We start from the raw sequence: 20,024 nt of genomic DNA on the forward strand, positions 1-20,024 counted from the left end.
TTTTCTTAAACATTGTCATATTTTAGTGCTCTTATTAAGCAAGTGAATAAATCAATAGATGGAACAGCAGATGATGAAGATGAGGGTGTTCCAACTGATCAGGCCATCAGGGCAGGTCTTGAACTACTTAAGGTAAGTACGCTTGTGGTGAAATTAAGTGCCTAATTAGATAACTGTTGAACATATACATAGTATATATTTTTTATTCTTGAGATTTGCTTCTTAAGTTTTTATAGAAATTGAAGTAAAATTTTCTCAATCATTTTAGGTAATTTAGAAATTGCACATTTCCTCTAACATGTAAGCCAAATATTTTCAGGTTTAAATTGTATAATATAGCCTACCTAGTATTATTACATTAAAATAGCAGATTATAATTTGAAGTTTTCATTAGTGAGCAAAGAAAGTGCTTAGCCCTACCAAACATGGAGCCAAATTCTTCCTAAAACTCCATTTTATCTTTTATTTTGTTAGCTAAAATATACTACTGCCTTTTACTTATTATTATAAAATCAGCTAATTGTTGACAACTTAGAAAATATAAAATTATAAAGAAGAAAATATTCATAAGCCTATCACACATGAACATTCCTTTTGTTTTCCTTTTAATCTTGAAAAAAATGCACACTTACATAGTTGAGATCAGACTGAATATATACAATTTTGTATCTTGACTATTTTCCCTTATTAAATTATAAGCATTTTTATCAGTGTTTTTTAAGGACGTGTTTCTAAGAGTGTCAAAAAAAAAACCAGATCTGATTTACGGCTGTCACTTATTAGATGGATGCTTTTGGACAAGTTCATTGCCTCCACTTCCTCATCTGTAATTGAGATAATAATAGCACTTACCTCACAGAGGACTCAATTAAGTCATGTACATAAGTTTCTGAGCATCTGGCTCATAGTAAAAATATTGTATTTTTTGAAATGGTAATTAGTCCACTTTTGCAGTGCCATAGAGTTCCGAACTCTTTCCCTGGGTGTTTAGATTTTCCTAATTTTATTCTTCTTATAATCACTAAAAAGATAAATATATCTAAGATCTCTTGCTGATGTCTTTTTTTTTTTTTTTTACAATACTGCATTTTCAGAATTTTTGGATGTATATAATCAAATTCCTTTACAGAAAAATTATACCCATATAGAGTTCTGTCAACAGTGAATGAAGGTGCCTATCCTATCTTCACAAACATGGAATATTGTAAATCTTAAAGAGATTTGCTAATCTGATAAGTAAAAATAATGTTTTAATTTGTATAATCATTAGCGTTTCCCTATGATGAATTTATTATTTTTATCCTGTGTTCATTTTCTCTGTTTTAATCTTGTGTTCATTTTCTACTATATTTCAATTTTTTGTTCTTTTTAACTGATTTTTTTTATTTTCCTTGCTTTTTTATAGGACATATTTGATATATAAAAATTAAATGTATTTTATTACATATGTTATAAAGTATAATAATAAAGTGAATACAGTGAAAAGTAAATAGGATGCTAACTCAAATAGAGTATTAACAATACTGTTGAAGTTCCCTGAGTAGTTTTTTCCCATGATTCACATCCCCCAGGTATAATTGTTCTAAATTGTTCTGTTGTTTGGGATTTATTATTCTTTCTCTCACTGTCCTTTTAATTTTATCATCTGTGTCTATCTGTGTATCTCTAAATAACATCACTTATTTTGCTTGTTTCTGAATCCTACAAATATGGCATTACACTTAATGTATTTTTCTACTGCTTGCTTTTACATTCCGTGTTTGTTTCCAGTTGTTTAAGCCTAAAAATTATGTCTTGTTCAGAAGATTTTTATTTTTGTTTTTCAATCTGAAATAGAACTCATCTGAAATTTATTTTGAAAGTATATATTGTAGGGGAGGATCTAATTGGGTTTTCTCCATATAGCTGCATATTTTTATCAGGACTATTTATTAAAAATCCCATCCATTTTCATTTTCTGTTCCTTCTTTATAATCTGTTTTACTCTATATAATCTAAGTTCTTATATATGTTTGGACTAAAAAGTTTTACTTTTTCTGTTTTGTTTCTTATGTTAGTACCATGTTGATTTGATAATTGTAACAGGTGTAAATGTTATGATAGCTTTTATGATCTGTTGTTTTAACCCTCTTTCCTAGATAACTGTTTTCCAAAAATGTTATTAGCTAGTCTCTTCTAATGACCTTTATTTAAAAGACTAGGGCTGTTTTGTTAAATTTTCTCTTCTTGTTCCTTTTCTCCTATTCTCATCCTCCTCCAAAAAACCCACACATTAACTAAAATCTAAATTATTTTGAAAAGAATTATATTGAGTAATTTAATTTGAATAGAAATGTCTTTGTTAGGTCATGCAATCTTCCTACACTAGAACATATCTATTACATATTTTAGTAAGTTTTAAACTTTATTTATAGTGCTCTCATGTACTAATTAGCATAATTATTTTTATATTTACTTTGAGTATTTCCAGTATGTAATATTTTGGGTTTATATCATAAAGATGGAAAGGGTTTACAGATCATTTTTATGACTCATTTTTTTAAGGTACTCTCATTTACACATCCCATCTCGTTTCATTCTGCTGAAACATTTGAATCTCTCCTGGCTTGTCTGAAAATGGATGATGAAAAAGTAGCAGAAGCTGCACTCCAAATTTTTAAAAACACAGGAAGCAAAATTGAAGAGGATTTCCCACATATCAGATCGTAAGTTTATTCTGATAAATATTCCAGAAAATAGAAAAATAAGTTACTGTTTTTTGATTTATGTAATAGTTGGAATCTTTTAAGTTTTGAGGAAATCATGTCTAGGTTATCTTAAATTTATACCATTCAGTTTAGATTCTCATTTTGTCGGGGAAATAGCACTGATTGGTATTTTAGACGATTCACGAAAATGTGGAGCAAACATGGCATTTCTTTCTGAAGCATTGATTTTTGCTTAAATGTTTTAATGAAAACAATTTTATAGTAAAACATTCTCTTAATATCATGGCATAGAGTAAACAATTCACATGAATTTAATGTGTAATGGGAAATTTCAAAGGAATTTCAGCAGGACTGTGCATAGGACTCTTCAGTATACTCCGTGATTAAAGGTATTGAAAATTTTCAGAAGCAGTGCTTTATTTTATTTGACTCAGGGAAGTATGGAATAAACATCCTAACAGCAGTGTATTTTTGTGCGTGTTTCAGTATTTCCAAGCATTGAAAATTGTGCTGTTATCTTTGGGATCTCTAATGCTGGTTGATTATTCAAGGTTCTATAATACCTCAAAACAATAAGTCTTCATTTTCTATGGATCCCTGCTTACTTCTCTTATATGCATCTCTCCACCCTGTTCCTGGAGGGGTGTATCTGATAGTTGGTCCTGATCTTGCCATAGTCATTGGTGGTTAGTTTACATCTACCTCATTACTTCTGGCTTAGCCACTATTCCAGTTAGTTGTGGCTGGGGTAACATGCTTCATGTGGAAGAAAAACCTCAGAAAGAGACTGGACAAAGTTAGCTCTTAAAATTTCAGGTACACTTTTTGTTATTTCTTTTTGTTCATATGAACTTAATTCTAGAAACTATTAATAGTACAAAGGCATTATTTAAATGATCGTTGAAACATACCAGAATTTCATAATCATATTCTCTTTGGCCTGAGTAAGAGACTTTATTGTTTAGAACTGACTTCTTCAGGCGCCCGGGTGGCAGCATCTGCCTTCAGCTCTGGTCATGATCGCTGGGTCCTGGAATCGAGTTCTGAGTCCAGCTCCCTGCTTCTCTCTCTCCCTCTGCCCTTCCAACCCTGCTCATGCGCTCTTTCTCAAATACATAAATAAAGTCTTTAAAAGAAAAAAAAAAAAAAAGAACTGACTTCTTAATTTTTAAGGGAATGCGGAGCATGAATTTTCCTTTGCTGTGATTCTCCAGATCAGAGATCAGTTTGGAGATACAAACACTACATAACACTATATTACTGAATGCCCACTTACTCTACTATCTCATTTAAATGTTTTAACAGTTTAGTATAGTGTAAAAATTATCCTAATCTTCCAAATGAGAAAGCTAATATTCACTTGAGGTAAATGGTTATGGGTCATATAGCTAGCAAATAACAGAGTGAAGATTTGAATTTAGGCCTGTTTGTCTGAATGCCTATGGTACCATATCCATAATGGCACAGTTCCTTTCTTAGTTAGGGCTTTGGGCATGTTTTTGCTTGATTTATTCACTGGAAGTTTTAATTCTTATCCTAGACTGTCTTTCCTAGTACCCTTTATATCTTAAAGAAACTTCGGGGGGTAATCAGAAGGGGGAATGAAACATGAGAGACTATGGACTATGAGAAACAAACTGAGGACTTCAGAGGGGAGGGGGGCGGGGGAATGGGATAGACCGGTGATGGGTAGTAAAGAGGGCACGTATTGCATGGTGCACTGGGTGTTATACAGAACTAATGAATCACTGAGCCTTACATCGGAAACCGGGGATGTACTGTACGGTGACTAACATAATATAATAAAAAATCATTAAAAAAAAAAAAAAAAAGAAACTTCGATATATTTGTAGGAGAACTACAAGAGCAAGGTTGAGAGGTGGACATTTTAGAACATGCAAAGGGCATTTTAAAACATCTGCTTTAATATGGAACTGAAGTACTTAAAACTATTTGATTTATATGCTGAGTATATTTCAAATGTTTCTCATGAGGAAAATTAACTGATAGTGAGTATCTGCTGTGTGTGCATGCACTGTTCTTGATGAAATAGCTCATGGTATATGTCTTGCAGGAGATAAAATCTGTATGCAGATTTTATGTTTTAAATGATTAAATTGCGTGAGTCCATATTGAGGAAAAATGATAGAGTTGAGTGTTTATTAAATTATCTTCCCTTGAATTCATCAAAATAATTCCAAAGAACCAAAACAAAAAAATATATCTAAGTAGAGGCTACCACAAACTGGACAGAATTGTTGCTAAATAAGTCATCTAGACCGAATTGAATGTGAGAACATTGATAGTTGATACACATATTACTGAATCAGGAGAATAAGGGATAAGGGGATGGATAGTAAGTGTTCGGTTGTTTGCTAATTGAGAGGAGGAGATTGAGGGATGGGCAGGCTTTGAGAGAAATAAGGAAAGCCTCATTTCTGCTGTCATAGAACTAAAGGAGAGACTTTGTAGTCACACCATTTTTCTTTGGACTGACCTATTTTCCTTAGCAGGAGGAGCAAAGCTTAGAGGTGAGGCTTAGAGTAGAATTGTGAAGCAAATGTCTTGTTACCAACTTTACAGACAGTAGGAAAATATTGTGCGCTTGCCCACTAAACAAAAATGATGATGTACTATGGTTTCCGTACTGACTCCTCCTGTCTCTCAGGAGTCTGGCTCACCCCCAGATAGGGAGATGTATCAAAACTAAGAGTCCTCTTATAAGCATAGGCTATAGCCATAGTCCAGGTGGAGCTAGTTCTCATCACTGACAGGGTTTCCGTAGACTCAGAGAGAAATTACGGAGATAAAGAACTTGGTCCGTTTAGTCCCAGCGCCTTCCTCCATGCTACTTACTTAGCCAACTGATTAATGAGTTGGGAGCTTTGATTTCAATGTTCAGTCATCAGGGAGACCCTATCTGCTTTTTTGTTTAAGTGGCAGAGCCAGAGAATTTCTCTTATTCAAAGATGAGTTAACAGAGTACAAATAAATTAACAAACATGAAACCTAAGCAGATATTTTAGTATTCCATAGAAAGCTGATAATCACTATTTGAAAGAATTGAATTTTTCTAGGAAAAAAGAAAATTTTAAACCATTCTAAACTGCCAAGAAAGTTAAGCAGCAAATGATATCTGGAAAAATAAGAGAACAAAAAAAAAAATACATAAAAAGAGAAGTGGCAGGACTAAGGATAAAGAAGACAGGAACATACTTGTATTATAAAGTATATTATGAGCAGCAGGGAGCAGAGTAAACAATATCAAAAATGTAATTAGTAAGTTAGAGATAGAGCATGAGAAAATTGCATAGAACGTGGAAACAGTGGGCATAGAAATTAAGGCAGTTAAAGAAAATCATTTGCAGATAGTGAAAAGCCCTCTTTGGTTTCTGTGGAGGAAATAAAAGAATAATGGAAAATGGAAAATAGTAAAAAAAAGAAATTAATAGACTTGTTTAGAATGAATGAAAATGTCAATCTGGAGATCAAGAGGACTCATGTTTTAGGAACACATCCTGGTGGAATTTACTGAATTTTCAGGGATTACAGAAGTGATTTCACAAACATCAATAGCAAAGAAAAGGAAGGGTATTATGTACAATGGAAAAATAAAGAGGTTCACTTCTTTCAGCTACATAAGATTTCTGAAGTTAATGATTCAACAGCTAGAGAGTTTTCAGGGACAAAAAGAATATAACTGAAGAATTTACTGAGTAGCCAAATTGTGCTTAAGGACTAATGAAGGATATTCTTCAGGACAGAAAGTCTCAGGAAATGTATTAATTACCTGGTTTGTAATGTGAACTTTGTCTACCAAGGTATATACTTTTTCCCTTTGCATTCAGTTTGCTTAAGCCCCTCAATCCAACTTTTGTTTTCTTTTTGTTTGCATATCTGATTTGTCTTTTCTCATCATTTTACTTTCAGTATTTAAATTTTAGATGTGTCTGTCTCTGTGTTTTAAATATTTGAAAACTCGGATTTTACTTTTAAGGATGATGTAAATAAATAAAATTGTTTCAAGAAGAATGGGAGAAAACCTAATTAGGCTATAATTGTAAAAAAAAAAAATTGAGAAAAGTATCCTCCAATAAAAGGTCCCAGTAAAGTGTGTGTTATAGGAAGTATTTTGCATCTACAAGAAACCAAGGATTCTAATTCTTTTTAATTGTTTAAAGCATAGGAAAAAAAAAAAGGCATTCAGTTTACTTCTTTCATAAAGCCAAGATAACTAGCAGGAGTGCTAAAACTGGATAACAAATATTCCCTTAAAAGAAAATTTAAGACAGATCTTACTAATATTGCTGCAAGAATTATAAGTAAATTTTTAGTAAAAAGCTTACTACAGTAAAACAAAAATATACTATGGCTGGGGCGCCTGGGTGGCTCAATTAGTTAAGCATGTGACTTTGGCTCGGGTCATGATCTCAGGGTCCTGAGATTGGGCCCTGTGTCCAGCCCTATGTAGGGCTCCTGGCTCCTGGCTCTGGGTTCTGGGTTCTGGGTTCAGTGGGAGTCTGCTTCTCCCTTACTCTCTCCCCTCCCTCCTCTCCCACCCCGCCATGCTCTCTCTTTCACAAATAAGTAAAATCTTTAAACAAAAATCTTAAAAAATATATATATTATGGTCAAATGTGGTTAATTTCAGAAATACAAAGATGGTTGGTTTTAGTAAGCCTAATATTCATGTTACAATTTATTACAAAATTGAGTAAAAGGGAAGAGGGCACATAGTAGGTCATTCTGATAGATGCTAAAAGGGCTTCTGATAAAAAAAAATGAGTCTTATTTATAATTAAATCCAATAAAATAGGATAAGTGTCTTTATAACATAATAAATTTGTCTCAAACCAATAAGCATCGTCATTCCCAGTAAAAATAGGAACAAAATGAGGATAATACAGTATCTCTGCCATGATTTAACATTGCTTTAGAGGCATTAGCCATTATAATTCAATAAGAAAATAAAGAGGTACATGTGTTGGAAAGGAGGAAGCAAAATTACTGTATTTCGAGGCACCTGGGTAGTGCAGTCGTTAAGCGTCTGCCTTCGGCTCAGGGCGTGATCCTGGCATTCCGGGATTGAGTCCCACATCGGGCTCCTCCGCTGGGAGCCTGCTTCTTCCTCTCCTACTCCCCCTGCTTGTGTTCCCTCTCTCGCTGGCTGTCTCTCTGTCAAATAAATAAAATCTTTAAAAAAAAAAAATTACCATATTTCATGGAAAATCCAAGAGAATCAACTGAAAAACTATCAAAACCAAGATAGCCAAAATAAGTATGTAAAAATCCAGAGCTTTCCTTATATACCAGTAACAACTGTTTTGAAAATATTGTAGGAGTAAAAACCAGAAGACCTAGGAGTAAAACATACAAGAAATTTGCAACCTTATACTAGTGAGTGAGGGAAATAATATTTAACAAAAAATTTAGTCAGGAAAAGTTACATTACCCACTAAATAACTGGCAAGCTGTTTTGAAAGGGAAAATCAATGTAGACTGTTTATCTTGATTTTTCATATATTTGAGATGAGTCCAAGATTATCAAAAATCCATTATTAAAAGGAGGATTATTAAAAATCCATTTGTTAAAATATATTTATAGAGCCTATACTGTATATAAGGTACTGGAGTATATAAGGTTCTGTTGAAATGAGTAGACTCTGCCCTTATATTTCAGTGAGGGAGAGTACCATTTAGACAAAAGCAAAAATCATGAAATAAGTGAAAAATGCAAATGGTATGCTGGCAAACTATTTTCAATATGCATAACTTAGAAAAAGTTAATATCTCTAATGTATAAAGACTCTTAACAGAAATAAAACAGGTTTCACAGAATACTAGCGAAGGAAGTGAACAGGAAATTCATAAACTGGAAATCCAGCCCCTCAAATCAAGAAAAGACATTTATGTCCATTAATACTAATTGAGGCAAATACAAAAGAAAACATGTAGGTGCTATAACCATTGTAAGCTAGCATTCCAATGGTGCTCTCTTGATTGGATTATAAAGTGATTCAGCTTTCCTGGGCTGGTAATTTGATAATACGTACAAACTTAAAATGTATGCAGTCTTCAGCACTGCAGTTTCATTTTCTGGAACTTATCCCAGAGATAATTAGAAAAGATACCTACCTAATGTGGGTCAGGGTCTAGTCAGAGGAACAAAAACCATACCAGGTATTTTAAATGTAAATTAATACAGATGTTTGAAGGATGAAAGAGCAACAGGTTACTTTGGTAACCCAGAGATTATGAATTGCTGGAAGCAGCAACCACCCTTAGGGCTGGAGAAACAACTGAGAATTGGTGTTAAGGACTGTTCTTTGGATGGAAGAGCCCTGTCAATATCACCCAACTAGCTGACACAGTAGGAGTGTCCTAGCTGCTGCTGGGAGAGTATTGAAACTACTGCACAGAGTGCCTAAAGAAGCTCTGGGGTCTCTTACTGGAAGAACCTAACAGGAAGCCAGCTCTTGAGGGAGTCTAGGAAATGTAATTTCAGGTTTATATCTCCAGCATCTCAGAGCAGATTATGGGAGGTTTAATGCTTAAAGCTCAGAAACTGTATGTAAATAGCTAGCATAAGGATGTTCACGATTTTGTTAAGATGAAAAAAAATCCAAAACATGTAAATGCTCATCAGTAGGAGATTGGTTAGAATAGTTGTGGTATAGCTATCCACTAAAGAGACATATGACCACTAAATAATTAGTGTTTAGCAATACTTAACATAGGAGGTTCTCTCCAGCATCGTTGGTGAAAAAATGTTTCCAGACACTACGTATTTTGTATCCTCATTTACTTAGTGTATTTATGCATGTATAGAGAAATTTTAGACGTATATTCACCAAAATGTTAACAGTAATTATTTCAGGGTAGGGGAATTTTGAGTTTTTCTTTAGTGGTTTTTAAATGTGTTTTTCAGTTTTGTTTGCATTTTCTACATGTGTATGAAATCATCGGGGGGAAAAAACCTTGAATTGGAAAATCAATTTAACAAGGGAATAAAGGATTTCTTTTAATAGGAACTTTTTTTTTTTTTTTAAGATTTTGTTTATTTATTTGACAGAGAGAGAGACAACCAGCGAGAGAGGGAACACAAGCAGGGGGAGTGGGAGAGGAAGAAGCAGGCTCCCAGCAGAGGAGCCCGATAAGTGGGGCTCGATCCCAGGACCCCAGGATCACGCCCTGAGCCAAAGGCAGATGCTTAACGACTGAGCCACCCAGGCGCCCCAATAGGAACTTATTAATAGAAAAAGCAATCAGAAGATAGTTGTTTCATTTACATTTCACTAACATCTCAGACTCTGCCTAGTACTTCAGAATTCTTGAAAGTGTTTTTTCTTTGTTTATTGTTTTGGTTTATTTCTGTTTTCTGTTTAAATGAGTATGCAGAACATTGGATGAGCTTAAAATTTCTCATTCTGTCTTTAAAAATTCCAACCAAAATTGCCTTTTACTTGTGTGTGACCTGTAATTTTCTCTTGATTACTAAGAAAAGGGATTATGGATGTTTGTATTGACAAGTCTAATCTATGAGAAGACACATCTTATCTAGGGAGTTTAGTTACTGAAGTCACCAGAAGATAATAATTTTTCATTTCACAAAGAAGCCACAAACCATAGACTAAAAGGATCGTTTGGTGAGACTCATATTTTTTTATACATTTTATTACTGAAATTTTCAGACATATATAGAAGTAGCTAGAATATTATAATGAACTTCCATGTATCCAGTAACTAGTTAATGTATGAATAACTTAGCTGCTTTTGTTTAATTTATAGTTCTACATACTCCCCATTCCCCTTATATTTAAAAGCAAATGCCAGACTGTATATACCATTTCATCTGTACATCTGAGTATCTCTAAAAGATAAGAACTCTTAAAAAAATAAGCATAATGCCTTTGTCACATAGTTAACATTGTGTAATGTTAATAATATCCAATTTTCTCAAAAATGTAATTTTTTAAAAATCAGGATCCACATTATTATTTGTTGATAAATCTCTTAAAGTGCCTTGTTTCCTGTAGGCTCCCCTCCAATTCTCTTTTTCTGTTTGTATTTGATAAAGAAACCAGGTTTCTCTTGCAGTTTCACGTAGACTGATTTTTGCTAATTGTATGCCTTTGGCATGTTTTAATGGGTTCCTTATATTTTCTGTAAAGTGATAGTTGAATGCAGAGGCCTGGTTGGATTCCAGTTCAACTTTTTTGTTGTTACAGGACCACTTTATAAATGGTGGTATGCTCTTCTCTCAGAAGGCACATGCTATCTGGTTATTTCTCTTTTTATGATGTTAGAAACTGATGATACTTAGTAATTAATGGTGATATTCTGGCATTCTTCCTTTATTAGCTGAATACTTTTATAAAGAGGAACTTATCTATTCTCTGGTTCCCCAGCGTTGCATCTACAGAAAGGCAGATTAAATGCTTTGTTTTTTTGTGTTATAGAACAGTGTTCAAATAGTGAGTTTACTAGCATCCTCCAAATGTGACAGTTAATTTGTTGTCTTTTTAAAATATCATGCTCAGATTTGTTTGTATACATACATTTATCATTTCTGCCAGTCCTCATTTTTTAGATATCCGTATTTTCATCTGGGATCATTTTCTTCTTGAATAACTAATATTTCTTACTGTATAGTTCTGCTTGTAATTAATTATCTCAGCTTTTCTTTGTCTGCAAAAAAAATCTTTATTTTGCCTTCATTCTTGAAAGGTATTTTTTTTCTCAGAATAGAATTCTCAATTGACAGTTATTTTCATTTAGTACCTAAAAGATTCCACTCTGTTATTTTCTGGATTGCAGTTTTTGATGAAAAGTGTTCCTCTGTATGTATTGTTTCTCTCTATGTAATATGTATTTTTTTTCGGACAGTTTTCAAGATTTTTTTCTTTATCACTGTTTTTACCAAATTGATAATGGCATGTCTTGGAATGGTTTATTTTATGTTTCTTCTGCTTGAGTCTTATTGAGATTTGGGGGACTATGGGTCTATTTCCATCAGATTTGGAAAAATTGTGGCTACTATTTCTTCATTATTTTTTTCTGTTCTCCCGTCCTCACCTCTTTGTTTTCTGGGACTCTGGTTGCATATATTTTTGACTACTAATATTTTCTTACAGGTTACTGATGCTCTGTTCTTATTTTTTTTTTTTTCCTGTTTTTGGTTGGTTGGTTGTTTTGTTTTACATGGTTTCTATTGCAATGTCTTCAAGTTCACTGATGTTTTCTTCTGTAACATATGATCTGCTTTTGACCCTATTAGTATATTATACATTGCAGTTTTTGTATTTTTCATTTTTAGTAGTTCCATTTAGGTCTTTTTAATATATTTTGTTTCTGTTCTCATCATGTTCATGTTTTCTTCTTGGGCATATGGCGAATATTTATGTCTGTTTTAATGTCTTTGTTAATTTTGTCACCTGTGTCACTTCTGGGCCTGTTTCTTTTGATGAATTTTTTTCCTGGTTATGTATTACAAGGTCTTTCTGCTGTGGCTGGCAGAAACATGAATCACTAGCAGCCTTGTGTGTGTCAGGGAACTTTTTGGCTTACTGCTTTCCAGTGTTCTTTTCCTGGTCTCAGGTAGTTTTTTTCTCATGCACGGCACTGAACAGTATTCAGTCAATGACTTGAGACACCCCTCTACGGATCTTCAGAATTCGAGCTCTCTTACTGTCTTTGTAGCTCCCTCCTCTGTGGAACTCTGCCCTAGAAATTATAGCTGCCTCAACTCCCATCTTGGTCTCCCTTGACTCTGTGAGACACTCAGGCTCTAATTGGGTTACTTCTCCTTTCATGGCAGTCTGGAGCTTTGCATGCACTAAGTGGGGATAGATGTAGGACTCTTCTAGTGTGTTTCCCATCTTTTAGGGATTATAGTCATGTGCTGCTTGTTGCCCAGTGTCTAAAACCTTTAACATGTTTGTCTCTTTTCTGCTTGCTTAAGGTAGGAGAGGATGTCCCATCTCAGATACGCTGTCATCATGTGAGGCAGAAGTCTTCTCAGTATAGTTTCAATTCATATATATATATATATATATATATATTTTTTTTTTTTTGGTAAATGAGTGAAGGTAAACATCTTTTCACAGGACACAGGGTAATTTGTGTATCTGCTTTTGAAGAGCTTTCTATTTTTTTTATGACCAACCCATTTGTCCATGATATCGCTGGTCATTCTGTATTTGTAGAAAGTCTTTACGTTAGGTATGTTAACATTTTCTTTGTGAAACGAAATGCAGAATTTCCCCTTAATTTGTCACTTGTCTTTTTATTATATTTTGCTGCTGGTGTCTTATGTGATAGTCCGCTATTACTGTGATGAATTATTATATATCTGAATTCTTAGCACTGAAACACTGGGTTGGTTTTGGGTAAGAAGGTGGATTCAGAAGTTGCTTGTACTGTGAGATGTTTGAATAAATAGTTGAGCCAAGAGATTCTGCTATATTATACATTCTAAGTTTTTGTGTAGTGTAATGATACCATACCTGAATGTTCTTCCAGGTAGCTACGTGACTCTTTACTTCCTTCAGAACTCTGCTCAAGTGTTACTTTATCTGAAAGAAAGGTCTTCTCTAATTCTAATACTCACACACCACTCCCCATTCCCTATCCTGTCCTCTTTTTCTTTTCCTTTTTTTCCTCCACAGCAATCATGATTTGACATAACACATATTTTGCTAATTTATGTAATATCATTTGTCTTGTCCCTAGTATGCTGGTAGCATGAAGGCAAGCATTTGGGACTTCTAATAGTGCCTTATACATAATAAATTAGTAAATGAATTTGTGTAGGTTTTATAATCAGATTTCCCTTTATGTATGTTGTGTTGGTGTGAAGTGAAAGATGAATCAAAGCAGGAAGAGGCTGGAAAAACAAACAGTTTAGGTCCCATTATAGTGGTCTTATGTATAAGGTGGCAGCAGCTTAGCTAGAGTGATAGCAGTGAGAATAAAAGGGAAAAGGCTAATGGGATTGACATTAAGAAGAAATGGGTTACCATCCGTGTTTCTCTTTAGAATTGTTAAGTGAAAAGGAGGGAAAAAATCTTGTATTTGGATTATGTTTTTAATGTATGAAGCAAAATTAGAGAATTGAAAATGAGTTCAGGTAGATTTTTTTTGTTCTTAACAAGGCATTACCTAAAAAATACAAATGGTAAAGTATCTAGTGGAGTCTTGCTGATTTTTCTGGTTTATTGTTTTTCTTTCTTTCTTTTCTTTTCTTTTTTTTTTTAGAGCTTTGCTTCCTGTTTTACATCACAAATCTAAAAAAGGACCCCCCCGCCAAGCCAAATACGCCATTCATTGTATCCATGCGATATTTTCTAGTAAAGAGACCCAGTTTGCACAGATATTTGAGGTAAAAAGAAAAAAATTTGTTTGTTTCATATGTTATAGTTAAAAAACATATTAATGATTTTATAAAATGTTCACATCTGGAGGTGTATCATTTTATAGTATGTTCTCAGAATTTGAATCAGTATAATCAATTTTGATGAGTGGTTAAAATATGAAAATATCTGATTATTCGTATGTTTAGTACTAACAAGTTCAGGAATCAAACAATTGTATAATATTTTTTTATATTATATATTTAGGATTAGGAAACTTTTTTGGTAATAAGTAGTTACATATAAAATTGTACTTATTGATAATAGGTAATAGGTGATTCAGTTTACGTTTGAAAATTAGAGTTCTGTTTATGAGATACTGCTGAAGTATGTGGGATTTTGTCAATACTAATTGTTATAGTATAACACAAATAATTGGTATATAAAACACAAATTTATACTTATATAATCACTGACCAAATTTTGTATCAGATTACATTGTGTTTTTTAAAAATATATATCGTATTTTTTCTACCCTTGAAATTACTATTCCCCTTTCTGAGCATTGCATTTTATTTTATTCTAGTGTAATCTGGGGCTATCTTTAGTATTCTTTTTGTATATTTAGCATTTTTACATAAAATCCAAACTTATAATTTTAGTTCAGGAGCCTTGAATGAAATCAAAACAGTTTGAAGCTACTGTTTAGAAACATTTATGCTAACTTTTTCATATTTTCATGTATTATGCTTAAGACCTGAACGAGGAAGAAAAGTAGTTGTCTTTATCGTATATCATCTTGTTGTATATAGCAAATAATTTATTTTAAATTTTGTGCATTTTGGGGTGCAGGTGTTTTCTGTGGTCTGTTTTTGTATATCAGAATGACTTTAATGAATTCATGGTTGATTTAGAAAGCTTTTGTTTTTCTTGATTAATCTCTTTTCAGTTCCTTTCAGTGATGACAAGGAGCAGGATAATGCTGATAATAACTTGAATTTGTAGGGTACTTTTATTTTCATTTTGATATTATATATCTGATATCTTTACCATAACCTAATCTGTAACCCTTCTGCTTTAATGTATAGGCTTGCTAGCTTTCTGAGAAAAGGTTTCATAGAGCTGTCTGGCCTTCTTGAGATTACTATGAATCCAGGGTCTGACTATTAATTTTGCTTTTCCAGAAATGATTTTATTATCTTATTGTGTAAAATTGTCATACTCATTATTGAAAAAAACTACATAGTCATATTTTTATTTATAATATATGCAAGCTGGCATTTAGGTGTACAATGGAAGTGTTGAGGGAAGTCATCAAGAATAGCAAGAAGCAAACTCATTTAAATACGCTTTTGACTAAATGTAGCTTCACATTACCCTAATGTGTTGGGGAAGAACAGTTTAATATTGTTTTTCAAGCCTTGAATTCTTGGTGTTCAGTATGGGAGGACAGCACTGACTCTATTTAAAGTGTCACTAAAATTTTTAATAATATATTTACTTGCTTCCAAATCAAAAGACACAAAACAAACCCAAATAGTATAATACTAAGTTTTCTCCTCCACCTCAGCCTTGTGTTCCTAGCCACCCAGTTCTCATTCCCAGAGGTAACCAGTGTTACCAGTTTCTAATATACTTTTCTGTAGAGTATTCACATATAAGTAACATACTACACATACGTATATGTGCATACCCCCCCCACACATTTTGTCCTCTTCCCTCTCTACTTGTGCCAGTGATTATACCCTATAGTCACTCTTCTGATTTCTCTATTTTAAAAATGTAACATTACATTTTAGATATTATTCTGTGTGGGTATATGAAGAGTCTCATTCTTTTGTCATGGCAAAATGTGTATTAATGATTGGGTTTTCTATCAGAATAATAAAAATAATTTCATTAGTTATGGTACTTAATACATGATGCTACAAAAGTCCACAAAAATGCATGTGACTCTATATAATAAAAGCTTATTTCTGGCTTCTGAAAAAAAAGTCCCCCTGGGTGTTTTTATTGCATTCTAATCAGTGGTTTAGACACATAGACTTTTTTTGGACAAATGGCTTCTCTTTAAGTCCCACTGGATCCTTGGTATTAAGCCTGTCAGTGAATAGAGAGAGAGAATATGGAGAAGATACACTTCTCATACTTGCCTCAGTGCAGGCATGGCGTACCTCACTTTTACCCCCAGTCTGTTAACCAGAGCTTATTCACATATTCTCATCTAACTGCAGAGGATGCTGCATGTATAGCTGTCCTGCCCAGGAAGTAGAACAAAAGTGGATATTGGTGAGCTCTAGCAGTCTCCCGTATTCACGTATGCGGTTATAAAATATACATAATATGATTCTCCATGCTGAACTTTTTTTTTTTTTTAATCTACTTCCAAGATACGACTTGGGCAAAACCTGACAATATTTAAATGTGATGTCTTTTAGGCATAAATAACCTATAGAAGTTTAAATGTAAGCTTAAGCTACTACTTAAACCATGTATATATCTTAAAACTTTTGTAATTTTTTTATTATTTGAACATGAAATATGTGAATAGTTTATTTGCATATTTATAGAGTTGTATGTGTTTTCCTTTTCTCATTTTCAGCCTCTGCATAAGAGCCTAGATCCAAGCAACCTGGAACATCTCATAACACCATTGGTTACTATTGGGCATATTGCTCTCCTTGCACCTGATCAGTTTGCTGCTCCTTTGAAGTCCTTGGTAGCTACTTTCATTGTGAAGGATCTTCTCATGAATGATCGGGTAATTGATATTTTTTAGACCTGTGTTATTCACAGCATTATCTTCTAAAATTTTATTCAACAAAGAGACAAGTGAAATGATGTGAATAATACTTCCAATTGGCTGCCTTCTTTTAGGTTTTCCTATCTTTTTTACATGCTCTTGCCTCCATTAGAACTAAAACAACATCGAAACATCTCTTTAGTTGAGCATAGGCATGTAACCTGCAATGCATTCCTTGATAAATACAAAATATCAGTTGGTTCTTTTTCACCTTTACAGTAGGTTAATTTTTTATAATGACATCTATTTTTTAAAAATGTGAAGACTAACAAGCTAGTTCACAGTATGGTTGTCATGACAATATTGTTTCTTTCCTTCATATTGTAGAGAATTAAAAGAGCACTGGGAGAAAACATTAGGAAAGAAATAGTGATTTTGTCTGTTTTCAGTTTGTCTTTGGGGCAATGCTTGTTTGGCTATGGGAGAACTGACCCCTTACAGTTGTGTGGAGTTTTATGTATGTGTGTGCATATTTATATGTACACACACACAAACATACACACATAAACATGCATGTGCAGACACATGTAACCATCAGTTTTGTGTCTATAGTGTGCTCAGCACTGTACTGGGTTCTTTGGAGAATTAAAAGAAGTGAAGGTAAAGTTTCTCCTCTTAAGATACAGTTACAATTCTTGCGATGTATAGCTATATTACTGCATGTTTCATATCTGTCGTTATTTTATTAATATATTTTAATACTATTAATACATTTAAACAAATTTGTTATGGAAAAATAGTTTGTGGGGATAATAGTCAAGATAATTGTACGTAGTAGATCTCTAATGATTTGTGGCTATTTAATTTTAGTTGACTGGAGCCCTATAATTTGAAGACAAGTGGCTCCTGTGTTAATTACCATTGTCTCTGGCTGTGTTCTTTAGCTGTGTCTCTTATTTTTCTTCCTCTGCGTATAGTATTTCATATGTTCTTTAGGTCATGTGTATTAATCATGTGTTTAAAGTTTTCTGTATCCTTACTGTGTTTTGTTTTCTTTAATGAAAAAATTTTGTTGTGATAAAATGTATCAGGAAAGTGTACACTTCTTAGGGATATGGTTCATTGAGTTATCACAAAGTTAGCATTTTTGACCAACTGACAATCCAGGTAAAGAAATAGAATATTACCAGGCCCCAAAAGCCCCTGTGTCTTTTTCTTATTATTATCCCCTCCATTCTCCCTGAAGATAACCATTATCTTGATTTCTAACACCAAAGATTAATTTTACCTGTTCTTGAACTTCTATAAATGGATTCATATAGAGTAAATTTTTATGTCTGGCTTCCTTCACTCAGTGTTACATCTGTGAGATAAATCCATCCTGTTGTGTATAGCAGTGGTTTGTTCATTTTTGTTGCTATATAGTATTCCATTGTTCGTATATACGATGAATCTGTGTTCTGTTGCTATACATTTAGGTTATTTCTAGTGTCAAATGCATACTGTTGTTACAAATACTCCTCTACGTATCATTTGGTGTGCTAATGTATGCATTTCTATTGTAGGGTAATTGCTATATCTTAGAATATGTATAAGTTTGGTTTTTTTTTTTTTTTAAGATTTATTTGTTTATTTTAGAGAGAGAGAGTGTGTGCACCCATGCAGGAGTCAGGGAAGGGGGAGAAGGAGAGAGAGATGGAGAGAATCTAAAGCAGACTCCCTGCTGATTGAGAAACCCAATACAGGGCTCGATCTCACAACCCTGAGATCATGACCTGAGCCAGTACCAAGAGTTGGACACTCAACTGACTGAGCCACACAGGCACCCCTGTATAGGTCGTTTGAGTACATTTTGCCACATTGTCTCTCTTTCTTTTCTTTTTCTCTCCTTTTTTTTTTCCGAATTGTTTTTCAAAGTGGTTATACCAATTAACCTTTTTTTTTTTTTTAAAGATTTTATTTATTTATTTAACAGAGATACAGCCAGCGAGAGAGGGAACATAAGCAGGGGGAGTGGGAGAGGAAGAAGCAGGCTCATAGCGGAGGAGCCTGATGTGGGGCTTGATCCCACAACGCCGGGATCACGCCCTGAGCTGAAGGCAGACGTTTAACGTTTAACGACTTCGCCACCGAGGCGCCCCACCAATTAACGTTATTTGTGCCGAATGAGAGTTGTAGTTGTACCATTCCTTGACTGTGCTAGATATGCCGTTTAACATTTTGCCATTATGTGAATATGTAATGAATAGTATGCCCTTAGGCACTTTTTCATATATGTATTGACAGTTTGGCTGTCCTCTTGTTAAGTGTCTACTCAGGCCTCTTCCACATTTGTCTATTATATTGTCAGTCTCTTTTTTATTCACTGTTAAGATTTCCTTATGTATCCTGTTGGCAGTATGTTTAGCAGGTACCTTTTCCCACTTTGTAACTTGCTCTCTCACTCTCTTAATGGAGTCGTTTGATGAACAGAAGTTCTTAATTTGGGCGCCTGAGTAGCTGAGTCAGTTAAGCATCTGCCTTCAGCTCAGGTCATGATCTCAGGGTGCTGGGATCTTGTTCCACATTGGGCTTCCTGCTCATCAGGGAGCCTGCTTAACCTTTACCTCTGCCCCTCCCCGCTTGTGCTCTCTTTCTCTTTGCCTCTCTTTCAAATAAATTAAAATCTTTAAGAAAAACTTAAGTTCCTGATTTTAACAAAACCCATTATTTTCTTTTTAGTTAGTACTTACCTTGCCTTTTTTGCCTTGTCTTTTGTGAAAATAGTCCCTATATTATTTTCTAGAAGTATGGTAATATACAAGCCTCTAACCACATGTAGCTATTTAATTTTAAACTAAATATAATTGTAAATGTATTCACACTTTTCAAGTGCTCACTAGCCACATATTGCTAGTGTTGGACAGCACAGAACATTTCCGCCATCTCAGAGTTCTGTTAGACACTGTTACTCTAGAAGCTTTATTTATTTAGCTTTCACATTTAGCTATGTAATGTATTTAGGATCGATTGTTATATGTGATATGTGATAAATGTCAAGATTCATTGTTTTATTTCCATCTGACCCCACACCATTTATTGAAAAGACTGTCTTCCTTGCTGCATTTTTTTTTTAGGTGAAATTCACATAACATAAAATTAACCATTTTAAAGTGTACAGTTCAGTCACATTTTAGTACATTCACAGTTTTTGTGACCACTACCTCTATCTAGTTCCAGATC

The 20,024-nt window shown here is 33.8% G+C and overlaps 1 protein-coding gene across 1 annotated transcript in view; it reads left to right on the forward strand.

Annotated features, from left to right (window-relative positions):
• Positions 1–20,024, forward strand: part of PDS5B (PDS5 cohesin associated factor B) — a 186,857-nt gene that overhangs the window by 124,182 nt on the left and 42,651 nt on the right. The window contains exons 18-21 of the mRNA XM_040621970.1: positions 27–132; positions 2,545–2,705; positions 13,965–14,088; positions 16,662–16,820. Coding sequence (XP_040477904.1) covers positions 27–132; positions 2,545–2,705; positions 13,965–14,088; positions 16,662–16,820 — 550 coding nt within the window. The remainder of the gene's footprint in view (positions 1–26; positions 133–2,544; positions 2,706–13,964; positions 14,089–16,661; positions 16,821–20,024) is intronic.

This window comes from Ursus maritimus, unplaced genomic scaffold (genome assembly GCF_017311325.1).
Source record: "Ursus maritimus isolate PB19 unplaced genomic scaffold, ASM1731132v1 scaffold_10, whole genome shotgun sequence".
NCBI lineage: Eukaryota > Metazoa > Chordata > Mammalia > Carnivora > Ursidae > Ursus > Ursus maritimus.